Source organism: Micromesistius poutassou (assembly GCF_964030765.1).
Source record: "Micromesistius poutassou genome assembly, chromosome: 12".
Classification (NCBI taxonomy): domain Eukaryota; kingdom Metazoa; phylum Chordata; class Actinopteri; order Gadiformes; family Gadidae; genus Micromesistius; species Micromesistius poutassou.
In genome coordinates, this window is record NC_140282.1 from 13,210,215 (window position 1) to 13,233,746 (window position 23,532).

At 42.0% G+C, this 23,532-nt stretch overlaps 1 protein-coding gene across 1 annotated transcript in view; it reads left to right on the top strand.

Annotated features, from left to right (window-relative positions):
* The window catches only part of tln2a (talin 2a), a 104,591-nt gene that overhangs the window by 10,226 nt on the left and 70,833 nt on the right, over positions 1 to 23,532 (top strand). Inside the window, exons 2-6 of the mRNA XM_084476311.1 lie at positions 9,633 to 9,674; positions 19,180 to 19,410; positions 20,190 to 20,287; positions 21,538 to 21,667; positions 22,476 to 22,628. Of these exons, the coding sequence (XP_084332437.1) occupies positions 19,275 to 19,410; positions 20,190 to 20,287; positions 21,538 to 21,667; positions 22,476 to 22,628 (517 nt within the window). The 5' untranslated portion in view covers positions 9,633 to 9,674; positions 19,180 to 19,274. The remainder of the gene's footprint in view (positions 1 to 9,632; positions 9,675 to 19,179; positions 19,411 to 20,189; positions 20,288 to 21,537; positions 21,668 to 22,475; positions 22,629 to 23,532) is intronic.

Sequence of the window (23,532 nt, forward strand, 5' to 3'; positions counted from 1 at the left end):
CAGAGACTAGCGGATTATAGGCACTCGCGCTCCCATATCTACAGCCGCGATACAAACCCAGATTAGATGAGATCAGATTCATGATCACACAAGGAAGGAGGAGCAGATTGGCAGCATGTCGCTCTGACATGTGACAGAAAAGCCGCATCCAGGCTGTACTTTAAAACAAGGCAATGAGTCTTACTCGGCTTACTCGTTTCCTAGTAGAAAGTACAGCCTTAGAAGTTGGCAAATATGCTACTGGATATTTATTCTGATGGATTGTTCAGGTGGTAGCTTATCTATACAAGGCGGATGGTTGTGGAAAGAGAACATTTTCTATTTTATTTTGCTCAGATGTCACTGCTTTTGCTGATTTAGAATAGCTGTGTGTTGGTGCATTCAACCGCGACCATTCAGGAGGTAAATAAACCCAGAATAAGGCAATTTCTATTACCTATATATATATATACAATATTATAGGTCAAATTCTGTGTTACATAGTTACATTTTTGACTAGGCTTATAAGGTACGGGTAAAGGACATCAACATAGTAATCTGATTTTAGTTTTAGTTTTGAGTTGAAAAAACACATTTTTTATTGCTTGTTGTCGGTGTTTACAGTGTTCAGATGCCGTTTTCTATATGTTTCTATACGTTTTTACAAGAGGTCAGGGAAACATTACAATTCATGGAACTGTGTTCAAGGTTCCCTGGTTTACAACGCAAACATCAATGCATAAACGAGGCTAAAATACAGCACACTAAATTCCTTGGTTAAAAATGATACCGAAAACAGTAATTTCATTTGCCCAGAGCCCTGGAGCCCCATATCCTCGCCACTTGCATACCACGCTGTCTTTCTATGGCCCCAAAGGGCTCTTCAGCATGACAATGTGGATTTCAGGTACATTCTAACCATACCCAGGGAAGTGTGGGGGCTGGATAGTCTTTGACTGAACGGCTCTGTGTTAGATCCCTAATGTTCACAGGCTACCTGAAGGCATCCTTTGGCTGCCTAGCTTAATGACGTGTCAAAACAGATAAAGGTGTCCGCTGAATAACAAAATGGCAGTAATAATAATTTTTTTTTACAAACCCAATGAAGTACGTAAAAAGTGAATGAATTGAGCATGTCTAGGTCCATGTATGTCCAAATACCTGTACCATGTTACTAATTTGAATGTCTGTTCCTTCCCGGTTGTAATCAGCCAAAGAGCAGAAGCGTCGACACACACCCACTCACACTGTAAAGCACACACAGACTACCATAGTGGTATTTATCATCTAATTTCTTCACACACACACACGCACACAAATACCATAGTATACCCCAGCCACCGCAACACAGAAGGCTCAAGAAGGAACAGCCTTCTACATCTAGCCCCCGTGAAAGGACACGATCGGGGAGGGAGACGTACACACACACACACACAGCTCTCCCTCTACTCATTTTCTGTCCCCGCTCTTGTTCCCTCTCTCACACGCTCCCTCCCTCCCTCGATAACTGTAAAACCACAATGTAAACACTCCCATTGCCTTCGGTCTTGCAGCCTCTCGTGCTAATGTACTTGACTCCATCCATGGTGCTGGTAAGAGCGGGAGGAGGAGGAGGAGGGGGGGGTGAAAAGAGAAGAGATGGTGGGAGAGGCAGGGGAGTATTGTAATTGAGTTAGAGGCTCCCCTCCTCTAGGGAGGGAGGGGCTTATCTCTGAGAACCGCTGCCCTCCCAGGAGAGGGTCCGATGGCTGCCTTGTATAGACCAGACGGGGGGGGGGGGGGGGGGGGGGGGGGGGGTGGTGTGTGTGTGTGTGTGTGTGTGTGTGTGTGTGTGTGTGTGTGTGTGTGTGTGTGTGTGTGTGTGTGTGTGTGTGTGTGTGTGTGTGTGTGTGTGTGTGTGTGTGTCGAGGGGGACGGACAGACTATTTTTGCGTGCACACATCTCGGTGTGATATTTGTTTCAGTGAGTACGTCCCTATGTTTTATATACGTGTCAATGTGTGTGTGCCAACCTCTGTGGGATTTGTTGGTTGTGTGTGTGCGCGTGTGTGTTTTGTTTCTGTGTTTTATTTATTGTGTGTGTGTTCTCCATGCATCCCCTGCATGCCGGTGTTTGATTTCAACACACACACGTACACACAGATTAAACGGTCTTGGCTCCTGACAGGGGGCTTCTGACCCCCTCACCTGTGTGTGTGTGTGTGTGTGTGTGTGTGTGTGTGTGTGTGTGTGTGTGTGTGTGTGTGTGTGTGTGTGTGTGTGTGTGTGTGTGTGTGTGTGTGTGTGTGTGTGTGTGTGTGTGTGTGACTCACATACGTGCACGTATGTGAGGCACGGCGACAGCTGCACTGCAGATGTCCTGAACTCTCTTGCATAGAAGGAGGGCTGGAGCAGCCAGTGGGTCCTGAAAGAAGAGCCCACCGCGTAGACACCGGGCGTCACTCGATACCCCGGGCTCCGGGGTATCGAGTCAGAGCTGGGGGACGCAACTCTTAATAGATTCAGTCTCCCATCATAGACAGAGGCACACTCAAACACACAGCTAGTAGCCGGCTGTTGCTAGCCGTGTGTTGGACAATCGTTTAGTCTCTGCTAGTTGTGTGGTTAGTAATTACTCGCTGTGTTGGAAAATCTGTTTGTCTCTGCTCGATATGTAGTTACTAGCGGTGTGTTGGTTAAACGTTTAGTCTCTGCTAGTTGTGTCGTTAGTAATTACTAGCTGTGTGTTGGAAAATCAGTTAGTCTCTGCTCGTTGTGTAGTTACTAGCGGTGTGTTGGATAATCGTTTAGTCTTTTACCAGTTGTGAAGTTACTTAAGTCTTTAATAGTTAATAATAACAACTGCTAACTGTACTTTAAATACTACTATAATACAAACTAATTATTAACTATTTGTCGGAGCTCTGTTAAAAAAAACATTAAGCCTTAATCTAATTGTCCTGTACATTTTTAATAATGATTAATTTCTAGTTCATTTATTTTCTATTTACTAGTTGTGGTTTTGCTAGCTCTATGTTCATCCGTAAGATTTTAACTTGTTGGGTTGTAACACAAAGTATGCAATAAATTTGTTGTGTTTGATTAGTTATTAGGTGTTAGTGGCTATGAGTTAAATAAAGTACAGCTCTGTTAAATAATCATTCTAGTTGATCAAGTCCAGTTGTCCTGTTACTGTATGCTAAATAATGATTGAGACAAACTAGTGGTAGTGCTAGCTGTAGACCTGTTATGATTATGTTCAAAAAATAATTGTGAGATATTTGAATATCCGTTTGTTGGTACATTTGGATTCATAGTAAAATGATTTATTCAAAAAATACATATATACATAAAACATAAAATCATATATCCTCATGTGGGTCCCCGGTTACTCTTTTGTGGATGTTTTGAGTGTGTAGTTCTGTTTTATTCAAACTGATTTAATTATATGGGTGACATTTAAGACGGATGATATTTTTGTCAGCATAATCATATCATCTTATTGTGGAAAAAAAAAAATGAAACACTTTCTATTCAGTCATTTCAAAGACGCCTAGAGGTTTATTACTTTCCTCATTTTAACATGCAGAGCACTGCTCTTTTTCCTGTTCAGTAACCAACACCACGGCTCCCGCTACGGTGCCAACTTCTCAATTTGTACTTTATCTTCACGACTTTAGTAACTTTGTTTACAGTGGTATGTTACTGAGCTACAGTTTTCAATTCTTGGTGAGATTAAACTGCTTGCTCTCAGCTCAGGATATTAAATGGGCGCTCATTGATTTCCCTTGAAATAAATAATACAGGGAGAAAGAGGGGTAGCGAGAGAGGGGGAGGGAGAGGTGGAGAGAAATAGATGGACGGTTCTTGTGTGGTTGTTGTTGTTGTTGTTGGAGTTGGGTAATGTATTTTAAACCTAAACTACTTTTAAAATTAAGACAATATTTGTGTTGTTGTTGCATGTTGTCACACGCTCTTGTAAAATGTTTTTGCCAGGAAGCAGTTACATTAATTCAAAAGTTGTAGTAACAATTATTATTGTAATATACATTGATATTTCTCTGTCTGTAACTGATCGCAACAGCCTGTGGCTTTATAAAGGATTGGTCTCATCTGAACATGCCAACGAACCAATAGAACCACATGAACCACCCATGGATACCCATGGATAGGATTCATACTGGTATTACAGATAAAAGCATATACGGTATATTATATATTCATAAGAAATACAGGGGAAACCACTAGGTAATCAGTGGGCTCCACTAGGTCCGTGGGGATGTTTGCCAGGATTCAGAGCCTTTAATAACCCCCTACAAAGAGCCTGATTGGAGGGTCTTCTCATGTTTGTTTTCCGATCTGGTTAATGCAGCTTCCTGGAAGCCGGAGGTTTCTGACCTGCTCTGTTGGATATTGGGTGAAAATTAGACTAGAGAAGGTATCAGGGGGCTATGATTCAACACCTTCTAAAGACTGGGCCTGCAGTGCAGTATAAAATATTTCTGCTCAATATTCTTTCTGCAGAACCGATGACGTTTCAGTTGGGTGATTAGAATGGCTGGCAACCCTTGCCTGCTACAAAATATCCCAAATATAGATTTTGATATGTATAGAGAGATTCAGTCTAGCATGCTGTGTTTATCCAGTTTTAGTATAAATCCATTGCATTTTTATGTCATTGAACGAATGTAAGGTCAGCCTGATTTTCGATTGATTTTTAAGAACCCGGGTTTAACATTTTCAATGTTTTTAAAGCCACATTAATTGATACATGATAGGTGCCCTTACTGCTGAGATTCATTCTCTTCTCAACCGGCTTCTGGCTAAACATAACACACTACAGCCAATAATGCCCGAGTGCAATAGTGTCTTCGATGAAATCGAAATTATATATTTACTCATCTCCCTTGTTTAGAGGTTGCAGAAGATTAGGTAAAGGGTGAAGGCACAAGTAAAAATAAAGCTATAGTTGTGTGCAACAGTGCTAGTTTGTAACAACTCTGCACATTCAACTGATAGGGTTTTAACTTGACAGAATCAAGAATATAAAACCATGACTAGCACCTTGGTTATAGCACCAATATGTGATACCCTGAAGTTCAGAGATGTGAAAAAATGTATGATGAAGACATTTTGGAAAACCAATTGAACTGTTGTTAAAGGCAGGAGGATGGGGGCAGACACATATTTGTAACTATTTGTACTTACCAATCGTAGAGCACTTTGCTTCAGGCGTGTATGCAGTTTTAATGCAAGTTCATTTATTGAATTTGGCATAACATAAGTTAAGTTGTAAGTATATTATGTCTTTGATTTGTTGTCAAAACAACACATCACAACATCACCGCCTCTACTTTGGAGTATCCAGTTTTTTGGCCAAGAACAAACAGGTTTCAAATGCATGTTACTTAATCAAAGTACGGCTTCATTATAAACAGGACTTCTAATCTTGAGTGTTTATCCTGCATATGACATAAATCAACTAAAATACTGTTCAACATAAACACATTCTTTCCTTTGACTACCCCCCCCCCATGATATGATGTAATGATTAAGCAACACACACCCCAACATATGAATCAAACTTGAAAATCGAGCTGTGAAGTAGAGCACTTGTTTATAGTAGTTAATAATTAATTGTGTTCCCCACTGTGGTCTGCTTTGGGGTTCTACCTCCCCTCCCTGAAATACTTCACCATGACTAGCAGAGCAACTTGTGTAGGTCAAGCCAATGCCCTACGTAGACAAATAAATAATTCTGAATTTGCTTCTTAAGGCGCACTCACACTAGGCAAAGTTGCCCTGTACCATACCCCCCCCCCCCCACTCCACTGTGCCGCTGCTCACACTAGGCAATCTCAACTGTGCCTGAGGGCGGTTGCCTCTTGTACATATAGGTTGCGTATCCGTGCGTGTGCGTGTGTCGGCTCATTAGCATCTGTACCGTGGCCTGAGCACACCTCTCCAAAGTGTAATGAGGCCACGGAGTTGAACTATACTGGAGTACGGATGGCGTGCTCACACTAGCCAAACGATCTAGACTTTAGGGGGCAAACGTACTCGGGCACGGTACAGATGGCCTAGTGTGAGTGCGCCCTCATTCTCAACCCCTCTTTTAGTTGCATGTCTTGAAAGAATCTTTTAGATAGACTTTGGTTTCAGACTCAACTTTGTAGTAGTCCTTTATGAACGGATGGGTCTGTTGGTGCTATAGTAAGGAGCGAGTTAAAAATTCTGCGCATAACTAAACTATTGAACTTTAAGCAGGTATATCGCGTATGTGCTTTTATCCAACTGCTCTGAATGAACAGCCAACATATGTAGGAGTATTTCTAATGTAAAAAAAAAAAAAATCTATTGTTGTGCTGTGTAAACCATTGTAAGATTGGTTTTCAGTCACAATCTTGTACACTGAACCCATAGTGAGCCATTAATCACATTTTTTGGGGCACAAATTTATTTAAGGTGTCCCTCCACTCAGTCTAGCCTGAAAATGAAACACGATGGTGGCCAATACATTGTAGCTCTATGCTACATGCTGGGTTCATTTAGAATACCGGAGCTAATAGCATTGTTCAGTTCACCAGCATCCCAACTTCGCACCAGAAGGGGGAATTCACTCACTCAGAACTTTTCATGTACAACCATGAATATGATTTAAGATGCATTAATAATAATTATTTATACCGATTTTTTATATTAATACATGTTAAGATTTGATCTGTTGCAACACTGAAAATAAAATTATGCAATTTATTGCTAATTTTCCATATATGAAAGTCATAAATGATAGATTGCCTTTTGCAAGATAGTTGTGTGTCAGAGTGCCATTCTACAGCTACCCTAAAAAAATAAGACATTTTCAAAACAGAGTGACTACTCTAATGCACTATTTGTGAGATGCATATTTTGACTTCATTGGGCATGTTTGATCTTCATATGTTATGTCCATAGAGCTATCTAAAGCTATTTCTAAATCAATACCACTGCAAATTGTACCACTGCATAACGTCTGCATGTTCTTACATTTTAGATTCCTTGGTACTAGTGGTGGCTGGGCCAACAGACTCCCCTGAGGCAGAGAATACAGAATTACAACAATACAGACAACTATTTTCTGCTCCTACAGATCAGGTGTCCCAGTCCCAGCAGCCTTTGTCTTCTCATTCAGCCCCATTATTTTCCTGGAGGCAAAAGCCAAACTGTTGCTTCATCATGACATGTTTTCAGGTTCTTTCCAATGAGCTAATAACCTTACTGGTCTTTGGGTCAGGCTCTGTCTTCCTCTTATTTACGTGACTGTATAAATAGTTTGTATTGAAATGCTAATTTAGATGTTGAAGGTAGCAGTTGGTCCTAATGGAGTGTTTAGCCCATCGCAATGAACTCATATGCTGTTACCTGATACAAGCTTGTTGTTACTTGCTTCCCCCAACTTCGACGTCAGTATGGCTGTGTGTATCGTGTGTTGTGAAGTGGCTCTCTATGTGGAGGCTTGTGGCTCGGTGAGGGGTTGACAATGACATAACACACATTTTCAAATAGTCTTTTGATTACAGATGCAAGTACATGGCATTATGAACTAGCATAATATGGGCAATAACATAACTTGTGAATAATATGCAGGAAGAATCACATCACATAGGAAATACATAGCTTAACATGTGAGTTCACATGACATCGGAAAAACTGCATAAAATGGGAATTAATGGGTGGAGTATGGGGTTGGAGTTGAAAACATGCTAAACGTGTGAACCCCAAACTTCTAGTCTGACTAACTTTCAGGTCGGATTATTATCTTTGTTTCAATGCTGGGTTAGTCGCTCAGCGTCTGTGCAAACCTTTATTTCAATTTAATGAAATATTGTAAGTTCTTTTGATTTGGCTTTCCATCTGTGCACAACACCAGCCTTAAATGTGTTAAAAAGAAACATTTGTCATTGCCTGCCAGCCAGATTTTCCTGTTCATAAATGAGTGTTAGGCGCGTGTATTTCTGTGCAAGTACGCATGCCACTGCTTAAGCCCTTCTTCCTGCTGAGCAGCGCATCCTTGGGCTCGTCCCGGCTGTGCCAGATCCTTCAGCAGCTTGTCAGCTGTGCACTTCGGCACACCATATCACAGCCATCATCCACAGCCTGCATACCCCGAAATACCTCTCACTGAATACCTCCGGTAATCTTCTGCCGGTACCACCGGGAAAGGGCTGGTGCGATGTGGCAAAAATGGGAGTCCCTCGTGATTTCAGTCTCTCTCTGTATTGCCTTTCATGGTTCTTCTCCAGGTGGTGGAAGAGGTTTGTCGTTGTTTGAATCTGTTGTGGAAACTGGTTTGTTGCAAAACGCTGTAAAAAACAATTTTTGTTTCGGTGTCAGTCTTTTTAAATCCGAACCATGTCCGTACAACAGAAGTGCTACCTCTTTTGGGTAGGAACGCCTCTTGTTTCGGTCAGGATTGGTTTGCGTTGGTATCCACGGGTTCTGTGTTGCTGTCCTCCATATTTGCTTATAGTCCCTTCTCTTCTCTCTTCTAATCAGTCCCACATGCAGAATGTAATGCAGTGCGTCTTCAAAATGATGTAATAAATTGTCGTAAAGAGCTTCTGATGCAGACTTACACCATAGCAATAGAAAAGCTGAGCAAAAATATGTATGGTAGTCATTTTTCTATCGTTTCACAAATGTATCCTTATATTGCACAGCCCTACTTCAGAATTCATTACCTTTAGCGTGAGTAGAGTACCCTCTGAAGTTTGAACACCTCCATTATACCCACAGTATACCGCTCAGCCCCTTTGTTGGAGCTATACCTCATGCACCGAAGTGTGGCATTGTCGATACAGGTAGAAAGACAGGCGATACATCACTTAACAACAGACATTGCCCATGTGAGGTACCATCGATACTGTGTGTGTGTGTGTGTGTGTGTGTGTGTGTGTGTGTGTGTGTGTGTGTGTGTGTGTGTGTGTGTGTGTGTGTGTGTGTGTGTGTGTGTGTGTGTGTGTGTGTGTGTGTGTGTGTGTGTGTGAAAAAGAGGGACCAGGTGTTCATTTTTTTCTGAATCTTTTTCTGAATTTTTCTTTCTCAATTAGGACTTCAGTTAAAGAAGACCACCTTAATTATTTGATATCAACTAGAGTGTGTAATTATTTGTAACAGAGTGTGACTCCAGGCGGCCATTTAAGCTGTGTGATCTTAATGCACGTTTTTAGGTTTCTCTACGCAGCTTAGCACTGACCTGAAGTTCTTAGCCGTGGTTAGCTTCCGCCTCGAAGTACACTTCTTTAATGTAGAGCACTAGACCTAATTTCCCTTTATCTGCTTAACCAACTCTAAGAGCCTCCTGGCAATAAGCTGCTAATTATTCTGTATGTTCCAATTATGCGGTACGCCTCCAGTGTATCTTAAGTTTCCAACACACTCCCCTTTCAGGCTCCCGCCATGTACGACAGCGTCTTACAACTTTCTCGGTCTAACGGTGCACACTCACTGGGCCCAGCAAAGTGTCTCTGTGGGAAACAAACAACACAGCTTCCACAGATTCTCCCATTTGGGACCGCATCAATGGTTCCATTTGTTCCAGGACGATGTGTGTTTGAGTATCTTGAATCCGAGGCCTGTCCTCTGTTTGTTCTGTCGGTCTTATTACCGGTCTTGTGTTTGTTTCTCCCTTTCAGCTGAGAACACCGGCAGACGTCCTTATCTTTCTCTGCAATAAGGTAAGAGTCTAAATCAAAGTTATTGTTGCCCAAAACACAAAGGACGAGTGTTTATGCTTCAGAAACATGGAACATTACATGGCAAAAGTATGTTGTTTAACATAAAATAAAAAATAAATAAGACCTGATAAAAGTGTCAAATTCAAATTCAAAAAAACTTTATTTGTCCCCAAGGGGCAATTGAAGGGCAAAGTGATAAAGGTAAATGTACAAAAGAAATGGCAGCTTTATTAAAAGCTGCATTGCCTTTCTCCCGACACCTCCAATAAACGATGCATGCACGCACACATGCACACACTCACACACACTCACTCTTTTTCCATGGCCCGCCATGCAGTTTGTAGCAGCCAATGAAATCACAGCATCTGGCCACCAGCCTCTTCACATAACCACGAGTTTCACTACCATTATTAAAGATTTTTATGTCTCTTTAATGGCAGCTCGATGGGGGGCCATCTCTGGTTAAACGCCACATGCCCAACCACAGTGTCATTAGATGAGCTTTGGATATAAAGCTGGATGTATTGTAATGGTGTGTATGTATAATTATTGAAGCTTGAATAGAGGTGTGTGTGTGTGTGTCGGGAGAACCCATGATTGGGTCACAACAGGGCAACAAGTGGGTCTCGGAATGGCCATGATATAATATGTACTGAAGTATTTATATGCATGCCATTTCTATTTCATTTAGCAGTATTTAGATTTAGCTTGAAGGCTGAAAAAGGTATTGAACAACATTGATAAATGCAATTATCTCACTTTTTGGACATGGTAATGTGAGTACATTTTAGGCTTATTTTAGGCCAGGGCAAAAGTAATTCAAGAGTGTGGCACATAGGCAGGAAAACACATAATCCCATTTTAAAGACGTAACGATTTAACTGCACACATTATTTGGTGGGCGCGACTCCTGAGTAACTTCTCCTTGTAAAAGATTAGTAGACGGTCAACTACCACAGTATTGATTTGTTATTCTCATCTCATCCTGATCATACCAAGTATCATTAACAGACACAATTTTTAGTGATAGTCTTTCTGAGGAAATGAGGCTGGCACAAAATACTTACAGTAGATGTTCAGGTGAAGAATACATGTTGCGTCATCACTAGTATAAACAGTTCTTTCGCTGTGCTCATCGACTGCACGTTTAGTGGTAAAACAACAGTGCACACAGTATAGCTGATCCAAATTCTTAATTATTAACATTTCAGGAGAATCTGGTAAACTGTGGCTGTTGCAATGCGGCAGAGGTAGACAGAAAGCATTTCAGCAGCCGTCGTGGACCTTGACAGGCTTTTCGTCATCTTTTTTTTCAAAGTAAGAGCACACTGTTAAGGATTGCGTAAATACTCTGGCCTCAGTTGAATTTCCTGTCAGTCGTCTGTCTGTTCTGTTTGGTTGTGCTTGAACTTACGAGTATTAAAAGAGACAACCATGACTATATAATAACTTAATCACACATTTATGAAAATAGCTTTCATTTATGGATCAAAATGTACCTCCGATTCCATTTTTTTATTCCCTTGGTTAATATAGCATTTGCTGTGACTGTAATGAGGGAGGCTCTCTAGACTAGTGTGTTGCCAATAGAAAGACTCGTCTGTTTATTACTGTCTCTTAGGCTTTGGACGGCAGACGGGTCCTGTCACAAAAACAATCAGTTATTTTATTATTTTAAGGTGGTGATGATTCACCAGCTCCAATTTTTCTTCATCACCTCCAGATAGTCCAAAACTTGGTGAAACTAAGATGCCCAATGGTTGAAAATACTTTTGATGTCTTGCTGGATTTAAATATAAATGTTGACCAATTAGTTCACACATTTCCTAACTCCTATGTTGCATATAATACAGTTGGATTTTATTTAACTTTGAAGACTCATGGTGTTATGCCCAATATCAGTGCAATTTTTACTTGGAAAAGATGCTGTCGAATGGAAATATTTAGTCAGCCAGTGGGATTATCATCCCTGCGCTACCTGACCTCTGACCTCTGACCTCGGGGGGGGGGATAGGAGATTCTTTTGTAATGTCAACATCTGAGGTTTTTAGAGGAGAGTGAATCTCTGAAAGCTCTCTGATCAAACCTATGATCAGAGAGAAAAGTGTGAGAAAAGTGCTATATAAATAAAGTTGCCTTGCCTATGGATCCTTGTTCGCTTGCTACTACTTTGACTTTGGATTTTTGTTTTTCTGTGCTACTGAATTTTTCACATAAATGCTGTTGAAAAGATGGAAGGGTTTTGTACCATCGGCTGTCTCGTCACCACTCCCCGACACATTCAAACACTTTCCCCCCCACTTCCTCCTTGTGGGAGGTCCGTGACAGATTCCTCCTGTTAAAGTGCATGCTGGTTAAAGACAGTGTTTGACACTTTGTGCAAATTTTAAACAGTCAATTTTGTCAACCTTCAATAAGCAACAACTGATAGAACCGTGGTAGGCCAGTATACATGTTTTAAATTGTTACAACCACAAAAATGCATTAATTATTGAACACTCGTTTTACACAATTAAGCTAACCCTTGTACACAACTGTATTTCATAATCAGTATGTAATTCACCATTTTGAAGCAGGCTTCTTCATTGTCGCCACTGACGGCCCTTTTACTAGTGAGGAATGTCCTTCCATCCCATCGACAACCTCAGTGAGGGAAGACGGCCACCGGAGCAGCAGAGTAGCATTGATCACCTGTCTCTCAACCAGTGTGTTGTTGTAAGCAGTTAGCATAATGCAGCTCCCTGACCAACCCAACTGCCAACGAGTCAACAAACACAGTGGCAGGAATCACTGTTATTTATATCAGCTTCCAGTAACCCATGGCTCCATGTCATGACCCTGTTTCTATTTTTGCTGGCTAAAGCTTTTTTCTAATTTGGTTCTTCATATGGTATTCTTGGAAACTAGTGTTAATGCTATATTTGCCAGGGAATGCCAGAGGTAGATGTAGTAGAGGATGCTTATGAATGTTAATTTAGCCCAGTTTTTACGTTGTCACTCGCTTTAGGGTGTGGAGATTGCTTTGCAAACACATCTAGTCATTAGCATAGGCTATTGACATTAAAATAACGAACCACAGTGTGGTGCAGTTTATGGTAGATTGTTTTTTTAATTTAGTCATTTTTTCAAGATGACATACTTCATCAATTACCCATCACTTTAGCATTCAACTGTCTACCTAGCCTCAAGCGTTACTGTGACAACAGTCCTGTGTTTGTCATTTCTATTATCATCCATCTCATTAATGGATGTGTGACTTGGCACCAGTTTAAGTTTAACTCCTTATTCTGAAAACACTACTACAGTTCCCTGGTGCTGGACCAGGGAGGTTAATTTAATCCCCACCCCAGCTTCTCAAACCGCCAGGGGAGCACTGCTGATGTCTGGGTAAGCCACAGGACTTGGCGGGGGGTCGACATTTGAATTATGTGCTGAAGTTCTAAAAGTAATTTCACAGCAATCACTCATGTTTTACCACCTCCACTACTGGCAGTAAATGGTACGGAATTACTTGTATATATTTGGCCTGATGTATGTATTTTTCTTGCTTGTTGCGCTTCTGAGTGAATCCACATTTATGTTCTTCATGAACCTCTTCCTCATACTGTATTTACTCCATGACTTTATGATTCTGTATGTGTCAGATCAGTGTGAGTGATTGTCTAGCTCAGCTAGCAGCATTAACACTGGCAGGGTTAAGGGTTAAATTCAGGGTTAAATTATAAACCCACTGAGGCCAAATAATGTATGTACTTGTATTATTGTACAACGCTGTGGGTGAAAAGTGTCACAAAAAATTTCATATGAATTTAATATGTATTTATTACCTTTCAAGAGCTCCACTCCGCACTTGTCTGTTATTTGTGCTGTTTGAGGAGCTGGGAGTGATGAGGAATCTAGCGTTGTCATGCCAACTGGGACTGTAGTCTGGATCGAAGTGGTAAAGAGATAACCCAATAATACACAAAGCAGATTCAGACAAACGGGCCGTTTTTCACAGTTATAGAAAGTGATCTGTAGTTTGTGGCGTTATAGTTTTCTGATGCGGTTTTCTGTCATGGATGCTATTAGAAATGCCATTTAGGGCTGCAGATCATATCTCTCTCATATAACAACATCGTAAACATACTCTGTTTCGGTCAGACTCTCCCAACAGCGTTATTGTCTAATTCATCCACGGGTAAATTGGCTGAACTGGTCTTGGCATGCGCATGGGAGAAAGACTGAAGTGAAACGGTGAAAATGTGATTAGCATTTTTATCAACAGAGAATTCTCTAGTGGATGTTGGAAACTTTTCTCACGATAACAGTCTTTACATTTAAACGACTTTGTGGGAATATGGCCTTAAAGGGAACTGCTTCACGGTCTGTTTGTCTACCTGAAACGTCTGAGCAAGTCCTTGGCACTCAATCCACTATGAAACTAATACCATGCACTGTCTGGATGCTAAACTCAGTGGGGTTAAATCAGGACAAACTGCAACCAAAATGCTTCACAGGATAGAAGTCTGTTTGTTGTCAAGGGAGTGCGGTCTAGCCCTCTAGTACTCTCTGATTGGCTCTCCCTTCCTTTTTATCCCATTGTTATCTTATCTGGGAGCCAAGACCAGATTTCATTCTGCCTGCTAACCAGAGGAAATGAGATTGATGAGAATTATTCCGCTATACTGGAATGATTCCCATGGTTTCGTCTCGTTATTCAACAAAGCTGTTTTACAAAATATAATATCACGCCACATGTACACTGAGCAGAATGGACTCAGAAAACTACCAAAAACGAATGCTTTAAACCATTTGCTTATCATCAATCATAAGCCTTCATCCATTGTGCAACACTGCACAACGTCAAGTTCCTTGTATACAGGATCCTTAGTTCTGAAAATAATAAATTAGAATAACATTTTGTATTGTAATTAATATTATTTAAAATAATGCATTACATACTAAATGCATTTATAAAAAAAAATTGGTATTGGTACTGGAAGGCAAAAATCAAACTTGAATCCGCCAAATATTATTTGCAGAGGATGTTATAGAGCAGGGGGCCTGCGATGTATGGAGATTGCTCTGCAGGTTATAATGCACAGTCAGCTGCAACACCTCACTTCTGTCAACAACACACACTCTCATACATACTAACACGCACACTCAAACGCATGCACGCATTAATGCCTATACTTGGGACAACCGCATGCACGCCCACACACTACACGCTATGCATGCACTCATGTCCAAACTTGAGTCATACACACATTATACACTAATGCCCAAACTTGAGTCATACACACGCTACACACTAATGCCCAAACTTGAGTCATACACACACACACTCAACACAATAATGGCCAAACCCGAGTGACACAGAATCAGGGACACGCATACACACAGATGGAGCTACGCAGACGGAGAGAAATAGGCGGAGACGGCCGATGCCGAGAGTGTGCGGTGATGTCTCTCTCTTAACATTCACACCCTCTCACACGGAGGTACACGCGCACACGCGTGCAGCCAGCAGACACCCGGTGTGTGTGTGTGTGTGTGCGTGTGCGTGTGTGTGGAACTCGGATGGTATGAAGAGCATGTCCTCGTCTGCCATCTCTGCCGCCCATCGGGGTGACTAACAAGCCTCATTTCCCATATTTAGCTCTCCTTTTAGGTGCTAGTTTATGTTACTCCTGTGTGTGTGTGTGAGAGTCTATGAGTGAGCTATGAGTTGGAGAGAATGTGTAAGCAGGAGGAAGGAGCCAAGCTAGAGGCTGACGGTTACTGTTAGTAGAAGCACCTGGCTAAAGAGGGGAAAGATGTCAGTACAGAATGGAAAATCACTCTGTCTTCCTCATTTATCCATGTATATCTTCTAGCACATTTGAATGTTCGGCCTGCTTGAGCATCTTAAAACATCTTTCTATGTGTTATTTCTTAATTATTTTATCAAAATGATTGTAAGAAAAGTATTATTGTTATATGTTACAATGATTTAGCTTATTTGATCCATTTAATCAAAGAGGCCTTCATTTTGCATCAAACTAAAGTTCAGTTTTCCTAATTTCTCTATTCTATAATGCAGTTTTTTCTCTGGTTTATATTAGGGATGCACCGAAATTTCGGCCACCGAAAATAAAATAATTTTTTTCATGCATCGAACCGTTAGACCCGTACCGAAATATTTTGGTTAGAATACGCGTATCGCTACACCCCTAGTGCACACAGAGGTGTGCACTAGACAACTGACAACGCCCAGTTGTCAGTTGCCCCGGTATTCTGGCGTAGCGATTGCAGTCCTATTATACATAACTTAACTCCTAACCCTCTCCCACCAATAAATCAAACTTGGAGACTCAGGGCATAGTTAATGGCTGTGCTTATCAGACCATATTCATCATTCAGAGGCAGTACAAAAGATAAATCATGATAGAAGCAACTTCATCCTCTTCACGGTAGTCTTTTGCCTTAATATTCATCTTTGAAACCTCTTGAAACAGGTTTTTGTTTTTTTGTGCCAGCCTCCCTGTCAGGAGACTTGAGTTGCATCTTGTGAGGTGATGTCTGTGGTGTAGAAGGTGCACTGTCTGGTGTGAAATGCGTGTGCATTGTATTTTCACTCTGTGACGCACCCTTCCACCGCAAGCCAAGTTGGGTCTTTCTCGCTCCTAGGCCTGTCTATTTAAAACTCTCCGGTTCATTTATTTTGGGCCGTTCGCTCCTCTTTAAAGGCACATAGCTGGGGAGGAGGAGGAATACTGTCCAGCTATAAGGGAATCTCGGAAGTGACACTATGATGATGTGTTTTCTTTGTGCATGTGTCATCCATTTTGGCTCTGTGGACTCAAATGAGCTATTGATGTGATGTTGCCAGCTATCGAATATACTCCCACTGTCCCTGAGCTGTGTGTGTGTGTGTGTGTGTGTGTGTGTGTGTGTGTGTGTGTGTGTGTGTGTGTGTGTGTGTGTGTGTGTGTGTGTGTGTGTGTGTGTGTGTGTGTGTGTGTGTGTGTACGTACGTGTGTTACTGAGACGGAGGATTCCCAGCTAGCTATGTTCTGGCTCATTGATCTACAGAACAATGGCTGCATCTCTCTTGTCAATTTATGCCTTTTCATTTTTCAAGTCAACCTCTCTCACACTTTTCGAATCTCCTTTTCTTGTCTGAGATCTGACACACTCTGACCCAGGGCTCACTCCATCAAGCTTGTGACTCAACTACACACACTGACACTTGATCCTTATACTCATTTGTGTTGTATTATACGACTTATTGTATGCCCAGCGTGTAGAAGATCTTATATCATCTGCTTAAGGGCAACGCTATTAATTTACATCTTGGTGATGCTGGTATTCAGACTGAATGTTTAACTCCTGGCATATTTAACAATGTAAACACTCCATTAATCCTGTTAAACATTATTGCAATCTAATCCAAATAATGGACCATCTTTAATAATTTGACATTCATAAACCCGGTCAACAATAATCAAATTGACCAAGAATTGCGCTCGCGTCTCCATTATTTAGTTTATAATCCACCCATCAACACAGCACTGGGTTGTGTAGATGAAGAATGAATTGAGTATAATGAGTTGTTGTGGTGGTGGGCTGGATCGGATGAATATCTGCAGAATATTCTGTGGTGTGAGGCTGCAGGAACATCAGAGGCGTGTGGGAGGAACCGCTACCACCCTGTCAGATGGCCTCTTTATCCTGGCCCAGTGTTGGAGCATGTTGCTGCGTGTGTGTGCGTGCGCGTGCGTGTGCGTGCGTGAGTGCTTCCGTGTTTTATGAAAGGATCTACAAACTGATATAGTCTGCATTATCAAAAAACCAAACATAACATTATGTGACAATGCTTTGTTGTTTTCTTTGTAAACCCCTGTTGAATGGCCTTACAGAAAAGAGGCGGGGATAATAAAGGTTGAGATAAAAAAGGTTCAGTTGATATGCGATTTGTTCGGATTGTGTTTTCTAATTGGCAGCAATATTTTCAACCAGAAAGCTGCTTTGGCGACATTGCAGAGTTTTTTTTCTTCAGATCAAGAAAGTGCAACCTCACCGCTTTGTTTTTTAACACCATTTTGTACTGATACCTCGCAATGTTTTTAAAGGTCTGTGCGACTAGTTAATGCAAAGAACAGGAAGGATTTCAAAAGAGGAATACAAAAAAAAAAGAACCTTGTGATTTGAATGCGGCTTTTTATGTAACCCTAGTGGAACCAGTTTATCCCTGTGTCGTACACAACACAAACAACCCAGCAACACAAATGCATCAATCGGGGTTGGTGAAACAACACGGCTTTGCATACAGTACACACCTGACGCATCACTCCAGTGTCAGCTTAACTTGATCACGGCCATGAAAATCACCGTGGCCGACCCTGGAAACAAGTGCACTTGCTTTACTTTCTCCAATCTGCGCCGCTGGGTCTATAATTCTTACCCTCGTCGACCCTCACTGTCTGTGACCCCCCCCTCCAACATCTCACTTGGGAACCAGATTCTATACATCCTGCTGGGGGTCAATAGGTCACAGGGGGATGAAGAGCGAGGGTGTGTACATTCATCATGGCAACTCCTGACCTCTCCCTCCGGAACAGTGACTACAGAGGGAAACTATGTTCCTGTTGGTCCCCCCCGACAGGAGGGGCTCTGTTTGGGGAGGTCAGGGTTTCCCAGGCCAGGGCCATACGCTACAACTTCTCCTTCTTCTTCTTCCCCTTCTCCCTTCTCTGTGAATCACTGCAGTGTTGGCCATGACCTCTCCCTTTTAAAACCAACGAACCCACTGCTGCGCTCTGGTTCTGCACACCACACATACAAGAATAAAGCGACTATGGGACTCGAGTCCGTGGAGTCCAAATCTAATTTTGTTTTGACATTAACATGGCAGGTGGATGTATGTGTGATTAGAAAATGTGGCCGGCTCTAAACTGTAGCCTGAATTTTAGTGTGTGTGTGTGTGTGTGTGTGTGTGTGTGTGTGTGTGTGTGTGTGTGTGTGTGTGTGTGTGTGTGTGTGTGTGTGTGTGTGTGTGTGTGTGTGTGTGTGTGTGTGTGTGTGTGTGGCATTCCCAAGCAAACATGTCCACTTGCCACTGATGTGTTGCTATGTTCATGCATTTCCCTTCCTCTGGGCCCATCGTGGCATTGACATTTCTGTTAGAAGTTGACCTTGGACTGGTCAGATGGCCTGTTTATTATGATCGTAACCAAGGGGCGTAACCACGTTCTTGTCCTCAAATAAATATTTTCTTAGAATTTTTTACCTCTGGTCTTGGGGAACTATTCTTTTATAGAGGTGTTATTTGTTGAGGAAATGGCTGGGTGGTATATGGAAGGTGTGTGTCTCATTCTCGTTTTGACTTGCTAGAACGTATATCCATGGTCTATTGTCGCCCGCTCCTCAAAAAAATTGCACAGATGGTTCATCTCAAAGGCGTTTAACCGTTTTTTAATTGCATAACAATTTTAATTTCAACCTGACTCTCAACGGCTTGCCTTCTGTCTCCTTCCAGGTGTTTCTGCACCCCTGGTGAACACACGCACACGCACACACACAGACAGACACAGACACAGACACACACACACACACACACACCTCCCCGCCAAGATGGTGGTGCTGTCGCTGAAGATCTGCGTGCGCCAGTGCAACGTGGTGAAGACCATGCAGTTCGAGCCCTGCACGGCCGTCTACGACGCCTGCAGGATCATCCGCGAGCGCGTGGCCGAGGCGCAGACCGGACAGGGTGAGGGTCACGGATGAACTACGTAGGATGGATACATAATCTAATGCATAGTGAGGCAGCACCGTCTCCTGTTAAGAGTGTTTGACTCCCCGCCAAAACGTGTCTTAAGCAAGACGCCTGACCTCTACCTCCTGTTTAGTGGCCTTCATCTAAAATCAAATCACTACTGTATACACTTTGGAGGCAGGCATCTAATTAATATCGATGAAATGTATATAAATAGACTACAGTGTATTCCTTTATGAAGCAAGGGTATGGGTATAGATGGATACTGATGTACTGCACGTATTGTTTTGATTTGGCCAAGGAGACTCTTTTTGCAGATACAGGTGATTAAGGAGCAGGCAGGCATTAGGCACCATTAGTCAAATAAGCTCACAGGTAGGCTGCAGGGCTTTGGGACTCAAACCCAGAACAATCTACCCTAGCCATTAGATTTCCCCCTCCCTGCAAACCTTTTGTTTAGCCCTGGTGGAAGGAGCCTTGTTGTCAAAAGAAACCTGTCTCAGGGTAAATGAACGCTACAAAATGTCAGCTGTGTACTAAATAACTAAATATCATGTTGCCAAAGGCATCACGTTGACCTATCGAGGTGGACTCTCCCTGCGTCTGAGCTAGGGACATCAAAGGGATCCCATTCAGCCACCGTTTCCCTTCGTTATGACCTTTCAATCTACCCTTCCTGCTCCCTTTGCCCATCAACGACTAGGAAGGAAATGAGAAATGTCATAAAGAAAATGTTAGTCTTAAATGTTATGTCTCCTTGTCTTCCCGCTCAGCCTCGGACTATGGCCTGTTCCTCTCCGACGAGGACCCCAGAAAAGGCATCTGGCTTGAGTCGGGCAGGACCATGGACTACTATATGCTCCGCAATGGGGTAAAGACATGTCTGCACAGCACATATCAGGCCCTCCATATATCCATCTCTTGGATAAACACCTTTAAGGTGCACACATTTAAACACTGTCTGTTTACATGTGTCTGCCCTGTGAGTGCTACCTTTTCTTTCCCACCATTTTAGGAGAGAGAAGATGCTAAATGCATGCATTTGCATAACATAACCTAAATGTAATGGCAAAGTATATGCAAGTGTTGTGGTAGGGGTTATCAAATGTATGGCTTAGTGTTGATGAATGTGTTTATATTCATAAGGATCACAAGCAAGCTGTGAAGCCCAAACCCCAGAGAGCGTGAATTTCGGTTCATATTTGTATCACAACCACAAAAATACGTGGAATCGTATAGTTTTAACGGAGACACAGACATTCATAAACATTATTCCACATCTGTCCTGACACGGCCGGGCGTCGGGAGCTTAGGCTTCATTTGAATACCACTGAATAATAAATATTTAAAATATCGATTGAGACAGAGTTCTTCAGGTGCCGGCAAGGCCACACAAAAATAGAACGCCTCTACAGCGTTGTCGAAAGTCGGTTAGTCCTGAGAACTCTCCGGCACTTTTTTTATTAGCATTTTCACCTCTAAATATTTCCCCCAGAGTAATTCAGCCAAATGAAATCACAGTCACGCCTTCCATCGCAGTGGAAGGCGTGACTGTGACTGATTATTCACAGCCAAATCTCTCGACCCGTTCCTATTGGTGTGGGTTGGGAGGGGTGATCGGCAGGGCAATAGGCAGCCATTTAATGAAGTTTTCTGCCTTCTTTTCTCAACCCTCCCCAAGCAGTCTGGCTGCATTTGATAATTTGAATGGTGCCTTTCACTCTTCTCTTTTTTTTCCTCCCCTTTCTCACTTTCTCAAACTCCACTTGTTCCCTCAGCATCGTTCTTTTTTTTTTGGTCGGTTATTCACACATTCCCTTCTCTCGTTAACTTGGTTGAATCTTTCGTCTTTAATGTGGTATTATTTTAATTTGGAAATACAGTACTGTAACTTTTTTACTCTTAACTGTACATCTTACTACACTATTCAATTCTATTATCTATTATACTACTTTAAAAATATTAATTTTAATTCCAATTCAATTTGTATTATCGGCTGTTAGATTTTTCTCATGATATTTTGTTTTATTTCATGTGCTGCCGTTTCCCCCCCTAAATAAAATACCCACCCAATCAAATCTTCTCTGTTGCTTGTTGCTCCGTTGCCGGTCATTCTCTCAGGACATCCTGGAGTACAAGAAGAAGCAGCGGCCTCAAAAGATCAAGATGCTGGACGGAGCGGTGAAGACCATCATGGTGGACGACTCCAAGACCGTGGGCGAGCTGCTTGTGACCATCTGCAGCAGAATAGGTAACAACCGCCTGGCCTGGCCTCTGCTGCCTCTGTTGCCTCTCCTGCATCGTCTCTGCTGCCTCTGCTGCCTATACTTCCTCTGCTTTCTCTGTTTCCTCTGTCTCTGTTGTCGTTGTTGCCTAACTATAATATACGATTAGAAACAAAATTATTTAAACCCTGTTAATATAATTACTGGTCAATTGAAAAGGAATTTCTATACATTCTCCTTGGATAGTTTGCATTTGCAATGCCCACCGTAGCCACGAAGTCTGATACTGAGGAAAATTGACTGACTTCTTTGTTGCGGAGATTCCTTTAGCTGTCTCGCAGCCTTGCGGACATGTCCACTTCACCCATCGCTTATTGCAATTTAACTTGGTCTCACCCGCCATGGCTGATTTCAGCCGTGGCCAATCCTAAACTCTCCACGATGGTCACTCCACCTCACCCTTGTTTCCTTTGTATTAGCTGCCCACAATGTGAAAGTTCCCCTATAAGCATCATGTACACCCATTGTCTTATTGAAGGTATGCTTGGTAACTTTGCTGCCTGTAACTTCCCATGATCATGCTCTGAAATTAAATCAAATATTTTGTGTCCTTAAAATGCGTTATTCTTCATCACCTCTGCTGTCTCGGCTGCCTCTGCTACCTCTGTCATCTCTGTTTCCTCTGTTGTCTCTGCTGCCTCTGTCTATGGAATAATTGTAACATATTATCCTCTACTCTGATAGGCTAGTAGTCCCTGATGCTCTATGCTGATAGGCTAGTAGTCCCTGATTGATACGAGTCTGATAGCAGTCCCTGATGGCGTGTGGTTGCAGGCATCACCAACTACGAGGAGTACTCCCTCACCCAGGAGGGCGTGGAGGAGAAGAAGGAGGAACACACGGGAACGCTGAAGAAGGACCGCACGTTGCTGCGCGACGAGAAGAAGATGGAGAAACTTAAGGCCAAGCTGCACACAGACGACGAACGTGAGTTATATATACATTTATGAGGAGCAGGAGATGTGATGCATGCTGGGAAATTAAAGCTGAACCGAAACCGAAATCAGCTACGACAAAAGCAACATTTTGAAGTAGGAGTTATTGTACTACTTTATTTTACTGCATGCTTACGTCAGCCTTGTGTTTATTGTTACTCTTCCGTTCACTGTCCTGTAATAGCAAAGCAATCCTTCTTCGCTTGCTGGCTTTGCTGTGCTGATCAGCCAATACAATGCCTATTATCAGAAAAGGTATAAAAGCATTTGTTTTATAAACTGGAATAGAGGAAAACAACCAAATCGTGCACTTGTGAAGCTATAAACGGCACGATTGTTGATGCCTAAGTGTAATTATTATAATGATTATCGATGAATTTAAATTCCTAAGGGCAGTCCACCGTGCTTTTGAAAGTTTTCCGTGCAGCAATTATCAAGGTTATTGCTTACAGGTTCATCTTAAGACCACTTTGTAATGTTCCTCCAGAGAGGCGGTGGGCTATAGAGGTTTAATGACCTGAGCAGCCATACAGTGGAACGTTTACCGCTTCACTTTCTACCTCTCAGCTCCTTAACTTAAACTTTGCGCACATTTTAGTCCCTGTAGGTGCTTAATTATTCTGTCAATTCCTTTCGATCGAGCTGCTACCACTTTAAATGGATTACCACTTTTAACTCTTTACTCGTACAGTAACGCACCGAAACTACTGATTAAATATTTGTATGTATGGTCTTTAAATTGTCCATGTTTTTTTTATTGCTCGGAAATGTATTAAGCTTTTATTTTCCAAGTTAAACTTTTTAGTAAATCAGTAAATATTAGGTCATATAAATTATTCATTATTATAAGACTCAGATTTCGAAGACTCCATTTCCCAAACATGTGTACATAGTAT